The sequence below is a fragment of the Danio rerio genome, chromosome 7, assembly GCF_052040795.2.
Source record: "Danio rerio strain M-AB ecotype USA chromosome 7, GRCz13ab, whole genome shotgun sequence".
Taxonomy (NCBI): domain Eukaryota; kingdom Metazoa; phylum Chordata; class Actinopteri; order Cypriniformes; family Danionidae; genus Danio; species Danio rerio.
In genome coordinates this window covers 79,892,501-79,902,500 of record NC_141027.1, presented here as the reverse complement: position 1 = coordinate 79,902,500, position 10,000 = coordinate 79,892,501, and the positions used below count along the sequence as shown (strand labels likewise).

At 38.6% G+C, this 10,000-nt stretch overlaps 1 protein-coding gene across 5 annotated transcripts in view; it reads right to left on the bottom strand.

The window, feature by feature from the left end:
• The window catches only part of si:cabz01083442.1, a 157,646-nt gene that overhangs the window by 9,457 nt on the left and 138,189 nt on the right, over nt 1-10,000 (bottom strand). For all 5 annotated transcript variants that reach the window (XR_015496533.1, XR_015496535.1, XR_015496534.1 and 2 more), the window contains exons 35-43: nt 9,404-9,478; nt 8,765-8,934; nt 8,164-8,341; nt 5,690-5,805; nt 5,418-5,562; nt 2,725-2,848; nt 2,361-2,490; nt 1,918-2,038; nt 1-53 (exon numbers count right to left, since the gene is read on the bottom strand). The exon at nt 1-53 is cut by the window's left edge and continues 10 nt beyond it. Coding sequence is in view for 2 of the 5 variants with exons in the window: in XM_087262274.1 (XP_087118400.1) it covers nt 1-53; nt 1,918-2,038; nt 2,361-2,490; nt 2,725-2,848; nt 5,418-5,562; nt 5,690-5,805; nt 8,164-8,341; nt 8,765-8,934; nt 9,404-9,478 (1,112 nt within the window). In the remaining 3 variants the exon portion in view is untranslated. The remainder of the gene's footprint in view (nt 54-1,917; nt 2,039-2,360; nt 2,491-2,724; nt 2,849-5,417; nt 5,563-5,689; nt 5,806-8,163; nt 8,342-8,764; nt 8,935-9,403; nt 9,479-10,000) is intronic.

The window sequence follows — 10,000 nt, the reverse complement described above, 5'->3', positions numbered from 1 at the left end:
GGAACACCCACACAGATCTTATCCACAGCTGGAGTCAGTTTCTTACGGTACATCTGGAAGACAGAAATGATAAGCACAATCACTCCTGATGCTAAAGTTTTATGTGCAGCAGAGACTTGATATGATATCCTCAGTCGCCCTCTGATTAGTTTAAACACAGAGGATTTACGTGAGTCGAGTGTTCAGCGATCTTAATCAGGAAACACGTGTGTGTGGATAGAAAAGCTGCGATGTTTATATTGAGGACGGTGCTCTTTAATAAATGTACATCTTTCTGAGACGGTCATCGATCAGTGATTTACCCTATCCCGTCTGTTATTCTGAGGAGAACTGCGCGATGGATGCTGGAGTATTTAAAGGATGCAATAATGTCATATATGTAATGTAATTATATGCATGTGAATGCAGTCGGAAGGCATGTGATGGACGGAGTGAGTTTATCAGTGCAGTGCTGATGATTCAGGGCTTCAGATGATTTCAGTGAGATCCCACATCTGCTGTCTGAGAGACTGATTGCAGATCAGCACAATCAAACACTCATGACTAATCACTGAAGCCCTGCGAACACCTGCAGCATCACACACACACACACACACACACACACACACACACACACACACACACACACACACACACGGACACACACACAAACGCACACACACACACACCTGCACATCAGCCTCGCTTGCACATATAGTTACACATTCACACACATGCACGAACATAGACAAACACACACACTCACACACAGATACACACACACGCACAAGCATGCACACACACACTTTAGTTTAAACTACAGCATTAGGTCATTTGTTCATATTACTATAGTAGTGTTACCATAGCAACTCGCAAATTCACCACAACAGATCAATTATTATAGCTGTTGTGTTACCATAGCAACTGCAGAATCACAATAGAACAACTACTATAGTTGAGGTGTTACCACAGCAACGGTAAAATCACCACAACAGATCAATTACTATAGTTGTTGTGTTTCCATAGCAACTGTAGAATCACCACAACAGATTTGGTACTATTGCTGTTGTGTTACCATAGCAACTGTGGAATCACCACAACTGATCACTTACTATAGTTGTTGTGTTACCATAGCAACTGTAGAATCACAACAACAGATCAATTACTTTAGTTGTTGTGTTACCATAGCAACTGTAAAATCACAACAACAGATCAATTACTTTAGTTGTTGTGTTACCATAGCAACTGTAAAATCACAACAACAGATCAATTACTTTAGTTGTTTTGTTACCATAGCAACTGTAAAATCACAACAACAGATCAATTACTTTAGTTGTTGTGTTACCATAGCAACTGTAAAATCACAACAACAGATCAATTACTTTAGTTGTTTTGTTACCATAGCAACTGTAAAATCACAACAACAGATCAATTACTTTAGTTGTTGTGTTACCATAGCAACTGTAAAATCACAACAACAGATCAATTACTTTAGTTGTTTTGTTACCATAGCAACTGTAAAATCACAACAACAGATCAATTACTTTAGTTGTTGTGTTACCATAGCAACTGTAAAATCACAACAACAGATCAATTACTTTAGTTGTTTTGTTACCATAGCAACTGTAAAATCACAACAACAGATCAATTACTTTAGTTGTTGTGTTACCATAGCAACTGTAAAATCACAACAACAGATCAATTACTTTAGTTGTTTTGTTACCATAGCAACTGTAGAATCACCACAACATATTGATTATTATAGTTGAGTTACCATAGCAACTGTAGAATCTCGTCTACAGATCAGTTACTATTGTTGTTGTGTTACCATAGCAATTGTAGATTAAAACTGGATTATCCGAAAACTTCGGCACTTTCAAAGACAGATCGTCAGCCTCCCGTAAAGAAGGAAGTGGATTTCTGACGAGCAGGAAGTACCTTAGTGAGGTCACAGATGTGCAGCAGGTCTTTCTGGGCTCCGCCGTTATAAACTCGCTCTCGTTCGCGGGCCACGTCTTCATCCTCCTCCGCTGATGAAGTAAACGGAGACTTCACGGACCTGTCAATACAAGTTTGTTCATTTAAGGTGAACACTACGTTTGACATTGGTATATAGACACAAAGGGTGCCATTAGCATGAATGCTAGCGTGGATGCTACACGTATTAATTTCAAATATATCTCATATATTTATATATTTTATTTCATGGTCTGTTAAAATTCTTGATTCTGATTGGCTGGGAGGTGTGCAGTAAAGCAGTTGATTACATGCTTGTCTGGAATACTGGATTCTGATTGGTCAGTTTGTGACATTCTAAAGTTTGTTATTACCAGATGACATCCGCTGAATAACACAGACTGGTTTTCAGGCTTTGCTCTCACCGTGGTTTGCAGAAGAACTTGTACTGGATCAGGAGTGTGACGGCGAACATGACGGCGCCCTGGATGGACATGGCAAACAGATTCTTGCCCACCATATTCCAGGTGAGGGGATTCACGAAGCGGTCTTCACCTGAGAAAACACACACACACACACACATCAGATTTTGTGTGGGAGTGTATGAGCATGTGTGTAAGTATGTGTCAGTGTGTATGCGTATGTGTGTGTTTGTTCATGTATATAAGTGTTTGTGTGTTTATATCAGTGAACGTGTGTGTATGTGTGCTAGTGTGTATGCATGTGTGCATTATATGTGTATGCATGACTGTGCGTGTTTATGTATGTGTATGCGTGTGTGTGTTTTACCCAGGTTTTGGTAGAGTGTGGCCACCGCCTGGTTTTTGGCCATGTCCATCAGGCCTCGTCCCAAACAGAAATGAGGAAACACCAGCAGAGCCTGTTTGACGATGTCATTGATACGAGTAATATTCTGGAGAAAACACACACAAACACACACACACACACACAACATTAGGCTTCAGTGTTTGACTGAGTGTTTCTCATAACCGCAGTGTCTTTTTCAGTATGATGTCTGCACTAGTACAGTATATAGTAATATATATTTATATCTGAAGTCAATGAAATATAATTGTGATGGTATTTGAGCACTGTACGGTTCACACAGCTGAGGGAATCATGGGAAGCTTTTCTTGCTTTATGTTCATTCATCATCACAATCACCAGAAACCGAGACTCTCACAGGGTTTATACTGACCCATATTCTCTAACACACACACACGCACACACACACGCACACACACACAGACATACACACACAAACAGACACACACACAGACGCACACACACAGTGGCTACAGAGAGAGAAACAGAGCTGTGATTGGCTACAGAGTGAGAAACAGAGCTGTGATTGGGTATTGAGTGAAAAACCGAGCTGTGACTGGCTGTAGAGAGAGAAACAGAGCTGTGATTGGCTACAGAGAGAGAAACAGAGCTGTGATTGGCTTTAAAGAGAAAAAAAAGAGCTGTGATTGGCTATAGAGAGAGAAGCAGAGCTGTGATTGGCTGTAGAGAGAGAAACAGAGCTGTGATTGGCTGTAGAGAGAGAAACAGAGCTGTGATTGGCTTTAAAGAGAGAAACAGAGCTGTGATTGGCTATAGAGAGAGAAACAGAGCTGTGATTGGCTATAGAGAGAGAAACAGAGCTGTGACTGGCTGTAGAGAGAGAAACAGAGCTGTGATTGGCTACAGAGAGAGAAACAGAGCTGTGATTGGCTTTAAAGAGAAAAACAGAGCTGTGATTGGCTATAGAGAGAGAAACAGAGCTGTGATTGGCTATAGAGAGAGAAACAGAGCTGTGATTGGCTATAGAGAGAGAAACAGAGCTGTGATTGGCTTTAAAGAGAAAAACAGAGCTGTGATTGGCTATAGAGAGAGAAACAGAGCTGTGATTGGCTATAGAGAGAGAAACAGAGCTGTGATTGGCTATAGAGAGAGAAACAGAGCTGTGATTGGCTTTAAAGAGAAAAACAGAGCTGTGATTGGCTATAGAGAGAGAAACAGAGCTGTGATTGGCTATAGAGAGAGAAACAGAGCTGTGATTGGCTATAGAGAGAGAAACAGAGCTGTGATTGGCTATAGAGAGAGAAACAGAGCTGTGATTGGCTATAGAGAGAGAAACAGAGCTGTGATTGGCTATAGAGAGAGAAACAGAGCTGTGATTGGCTATAGAGAGAGAAACAGAGCTGTGATTGGCTTTAAAGAGAAAAACAGAGCTGTGATTGGCTATAGAGAGAGAAACAGAGCTGTGATTGGCTTTAAAGAGAAAAACAGAGCTGTGATTGGCTATAGAGAGAGAAACAGAGCTGTGATTGGCTATAGAGAGAGAAACAGAGCTGTGATTGGCTATAGAGAGAGAAACAGAGCTGTGATTGGCTATAGAGAGAGAAACAGAGCTGTGATTGGCTACAGAGAGAGAAACAGAGCTGTGATTGGCTACAGAGAGAGAAACAGAGCTGTGATTGGCTTTAAAGAGAGAAAAAGAGCTGTGATTGGCTACAGAGAGAGAAACAGAGCTGTGATTGGCTTTAAAGAGAGAATCAGAGCTGTGATTGGCTTTAAAGAGAGAAACAGAGCTGTGATTGGCTGTAGAGAGAGAATCAGCTGTGATTGGCTACAGAGAAACAGAGCTGTGATTGGATATCGAATGAGAAACAGAGCTGTGATTGGATATCGAATGAGAAACAGAGCTGTGATTGGCTGTAGAGAGAGAAACAGAGCTGTGATTGGATATCGAATGAGAAACAGAGCTGTGATTGGCTGTAGAGAGAGAAACAGAGCTGTGATTGGCTGTAGAGAGAGAAACAGAGCTGTGATTGGCTGTAGAGAGAGAAACAGAGCTGTGATTGGCTGTAGAGAGAGAAACACAGCTGTGATTGGCTGTAGAGTGAGAAAGAGAGCTGTGATTGGACCAAAGGAGTGTTAGCAGACTCTCTTCACTAAAGAAGACACTTCTGCAGCATCGTCTGCCATTCCCCATATCTTTATCCAGCATGAACGTCCCTCCGAGAGACAAAGTCCAGTTTTAACGCATCGCCTGTCAATAACGTCAAATCAGCTCCAGCGCAGGCTCTCGGAGACGCTTTATTAGCAATAAAACATCAGCTCGGGGCAGAGAGGATTGTGGGTAGAGACACAGAGAATGAAGAATGAAAGACGCCAGTTTCTCTCCAATAACACACACCCTGGTCTCGCTCAGCAAAGGTGCTGTTTTGAGCTGATTTGAGCTCTTCACGCTCACCAAACATGCTGAATAACTTATAAAGGTATTCATTTTTAATAACTTTCAGGAAAACAGCTAAAAAAAACAGACTAAAATGATATTCTCATCAGTTCTGAAGGCAAATGGGAGTCCAACCTGGTACTAGTAAGGTGTACCTAATAAAGTGGCCGGTAAATGTATATTATTATGAGTATATTGTATTAAGTATGTGTGTTTAACTGTGTATGTGTGTGGGTATGTGTGTGCGTGTGTGTCTCACCGGGTCGTCGAAGAGCTCCATGACGAAGGTGGCGACGCTGCCGTTGATGCCGATGAACAGGTTGATGCAGGTCAGAACCACATACGCTGTGCTGGGAACACTGAAGACGAACGAGAACGGGTACATCATCGGAGTGATGGACCACCTGCAGGACACACACACACAGGTAAATGATCACATATGAAAACACACACACAGACACACACACACACACACACACACACACACACACACACACACACACACACACACACACACACACACACACTGACCCGTAGAGCGCCAGCAGCAGGATCAGCGCAGGCAGGTTTGGTGGAGAAACGTAGGACTTTTGTTGGAAACAGAGGAAGATGATGATGACGATCACACACGGGACGATGTAGTTACACTGAAACACACACATACACAATACATCAAATACTTTATTTTGTAATAAATAATAAGGATGTTATTATTATTTTAAGCATTAAGCTCATTGCAATCAGATGCTAAACCAAACAAAAATAATAATAATAATAATTTTTACAGCAGCTTAATATTTAATGAGTTGACCTGGTGATGAAATTATGCGTGCAAATAAACACCCCATTCCAACCCATCTGTGAATATAAAACACATTTAATGGGAGGGAAATAATTAAAATGGAACAAACGTAAATGAACATGTATATTTTTGTATTATTAGATCCTGTTGTGTTTTTTTATTGGATGTATCTTGCTAACTTATAACAAAACCATGCTGAACATTATGTCGCAAACCCCGTTCATCTCCTTTGACACTAATTGATCCATGCGTGAGTTATTAGCGGAGGTTATTCGTCTCGCTCTGAGACTGTAATGTGCGTTTCTGCCTGGGCCAGTGGAGCCTGTGAAGCGTCTTCAGCGCTGAATTGATGGAGTTTTAATCGAGTTTTAATTAGCTATCTCAGCTCCTCTTTTTAGTGCTCATCCGTCTCTCTCTGGACAGTGTGGAAGTGCTCAGAGGCCATGCGTTATTATAGTTTTCTTTCTTGTTTTCTCACGATCACCAATTCATTTTTTTGGTATTGCGACATTTCGAAAGTTGTTTTCTCGTTATCACAACTTAATTTTTTGTTAGCAGCTTAATTTTGTCATTATCTCAACATATCAGAATGTATTTTCTCATTATAATAACTTATTTTTATTATTTTGACAATTTAAAAGTTATTTTCTCGTTATCTACACAATCGAAAGTTGTTTTCTCATTATTACAATTTAATGCTTTTTTGCTATCTTGAAATACTGCAAGTTGTTTTCTTGTTATCGTGACTTAATTTTGTCGTTATCTCAACATATCGAAAGTTGTTTTCTCATTATCACGACTTTATTAATTAGTTTATTTTGACATATCAAAAGTTGTTTTTTCGTTATCACAATTAATTTTTTTGCTATCTTGACAAGTCACAAGTTCTTGTTATCGGGACTTAGTTTTTGTTTTCTCGACATATCGAAAGCTGTATTTTCATTATTACAAGGTAATTTTTTGTTATCTCGACAAATTAAAAGCTGTATTCTCGTTATCTTGAAATATCGCAAGTTGCTTTCTTGTTATCGTGTCTTAATTTTAGCGTTATCTCAACATATCAAAAGTCATTTTCTCATTATCAAGAGTTAATTATTAGTTTATTTTGACATATCAAAAGTTATTTTTTCGGTTTCACAATTAAATTTTTTGCTATCTTAACAATTCACAAGTTCTTGTTATCGTGACTTAATTTTTTGTTTTCTCGACATATCGAAAGCCAAATTCTTGTTATCTTGACATATTGCAAGTTGGTTTCATGTTATTGTAACTTAATTTTTAATTTTCTCAGCATATCAAATCGAAAGCTGTATTCTCATTATTACAACTTAATTTTTGTTATCTTGACATTTCGCAAGTTGTTTTCTTGTTATCGTAACTTACTTTTGTTGTTATCTCAACATATCATAAGTTTTCTCGTTATCATGACTTAATCTAAATTTTGACATATCAAAAAAAAATTCTCATTATGACAATTACATTTTTTTGCTATCTTGACATATCGCAAGTGCTTTTCTTGATATCGTGACTTAATTTTTTAGTTTCTCGACATTTCGAAAGCTGAATTCTCATTAATACAACTTAACTTTTTGTTAGCTCGACATATCGAAAGCTGTATTCTCGTTATCTTGACATATTGCAAGTTGGTTTCATGTTATCGTAACTTATTTTTGTCGTTATCCCAACATTTCAAAAGTTGTTTTCTCGTTAATTAGTAGTTTACTTTGACATATTGAAAGTTGTTTCTCGTTATCACAATACTTTTTTTGCTATCTTGGCATATTAAAAAATGTTTTTTTGTCAATGCGACTTTTTTTTTCTTGTTTTCTCGTTGTCACAACTAGATTTTTTCTGTTATCTCAACACATGGAAAGTTGTTTTCTCGTTATTATGACTTAATTTTCTCATCACCTTGAAATATCGAAAGTTGTTTCCTTGTTATTACAACTTAATTTCTTCGTTATCTTGATGTATCAAAAGTTTCCATGTTATCAAGACTTGATTACATATTTAAAGTTCTTTTCTCATTATCAAGATTTAATTTCAACTTGATCTTGACATATCTAAAGTTGTTTTCTCGTTATCACAACTTAATTTTTCTTATCTCAACATATCGAAAGTTGTTTTCTTGTTATCACAACTGAATTTTTTTGTTGTCTCGACATATTGAAAGGTGTATTCTCGTTATCATGACTTGGTGTACCATGTCCCAGGCGAAGTTGGCGAGCCAGTAGATGGTGGGATTGACGCCGCTGACGAACTGCAGGTGTTTGGCTTTAGTGACGCGTTCCTGGATGAGAAACAGCACGAAACTGGCTGGTATGAAGGACATGGCGAAGATCACGCAGATCGCCACCACCACGTCTGTAGACGACGATGCCCTGAAACACAAAAAGACACAAATTCGCTGAATTTACCAGTCAAAAAAGAGGAATCTGCCCAGATGACAAAGTACGCTCGTCATTCATAGTAAATACTACAGTGTCGTAGTGTATTTAACCTATACAAATGTAAATAGCTTGGATTAATCAGTTGTGGCGATTCTACGGTTGCTATAGTAAAACAACAACAATAGTAACAGATATGTTGTGGTAATTCTACAGCTGCTATGGTAACACAACAACTATAGTAATTGATCAGTCGTGGTAATTCCACAGTTGCTATGGTAACACAACAGCAATAGTAACAGATCTGTTGTGGCGATTCTACAGTTGCTATGGTAACACAACAACAATGGTAGTTGTTCTGATTCTACAGTTGCTTTGGCAACACAAACCACAGCACAATGATGACAACAGACTCACAGTGCTGCTGTTGAGAGCTGTTCTCTGGTCAGGTTGAGCGGGTGGTTGAATGTGGTGATGCCGTAATCTTCAGGTCTGCGTCCCGCCGGCAAATTCCCTCTCAGAGCGCCGTTACTGGCCACATTCAGGAACGACACCAGAGAGTGCCAGCCCGGATTGTAGAACCACACCTGCGCGCACACGCACACGCATACACACACACACACACACATGGTACAAAAACACATAAGCAAATGGACAAACACACAGAGACAAAACATGGTTAAAAAATCACATGCAACAACACACATAAAACATACACAATGACACACACACATTCAGGCACACACACATACAGACAAACATGGTAAATTGCAACATTATAAATATTTCCAGGCATTGATGCTGCTTTAAAACACTTTATTGTATGAAAGCAGCAGGGAAATAAAGGTGATTACTTTAGGTACATTTGGTTGCACGTTTCAGATGACAAATCCACTAGAGGGCGCTGTATGCATTTGAGTAAATCTAAAATACGTTATGTAGGGAATAAATTGTAAAGTGTTCATTCTACCCACAAAAAGCAGTCAAGATTGCAGATTCCCAAACATTTAGGATGAAGCAGGTATTTCCAATAAGCCTGTGCTGATCATTTCTTACCTTCATATTGTCTCTGGTGCCCAACTCCAATAAAAACAACCGAATGGCCTGGAAAATATCCTCAGACTGCTTAAACTGCAGAAAGAGAGAGAATAAGAGGTTAAATTTTAGTTCTCTAAGGAGAACATTTATTTCAGCATTTTTGTGAACAACACCTAACCACAAATACAACAATATAACTTTTTTTTGCACTGACACACATGTAAATAACAGAGTTGATGTGTTTGGTCTTAGTGGAGTAGATCTGCTACAATGCTGCTGCTGCTTTAATTATTATAGCAATTATAAGTTATTATAAGTACCAAGGCCTACTACTGCCAGTATATAAACAGTCATGCAGTCAGAGAATATACAAGTAACACACTGCTGCTGTAAACATAACATATATGTACCCCCAAAACAAGGCATAAGAACATGAAGACAAAACAAACCAATGAAACTTGATCGTTTGTAAATAAACCATTGCATTAACAATATGCATATATCCAAATAAATGAACAGAAATAGAACAGATTAACCCCCCCAAATAATATTTATAATAATATAGGTATTTCCAAAAAAATTAACTGAAATAGAACAGATTAATGTAATGTTGAA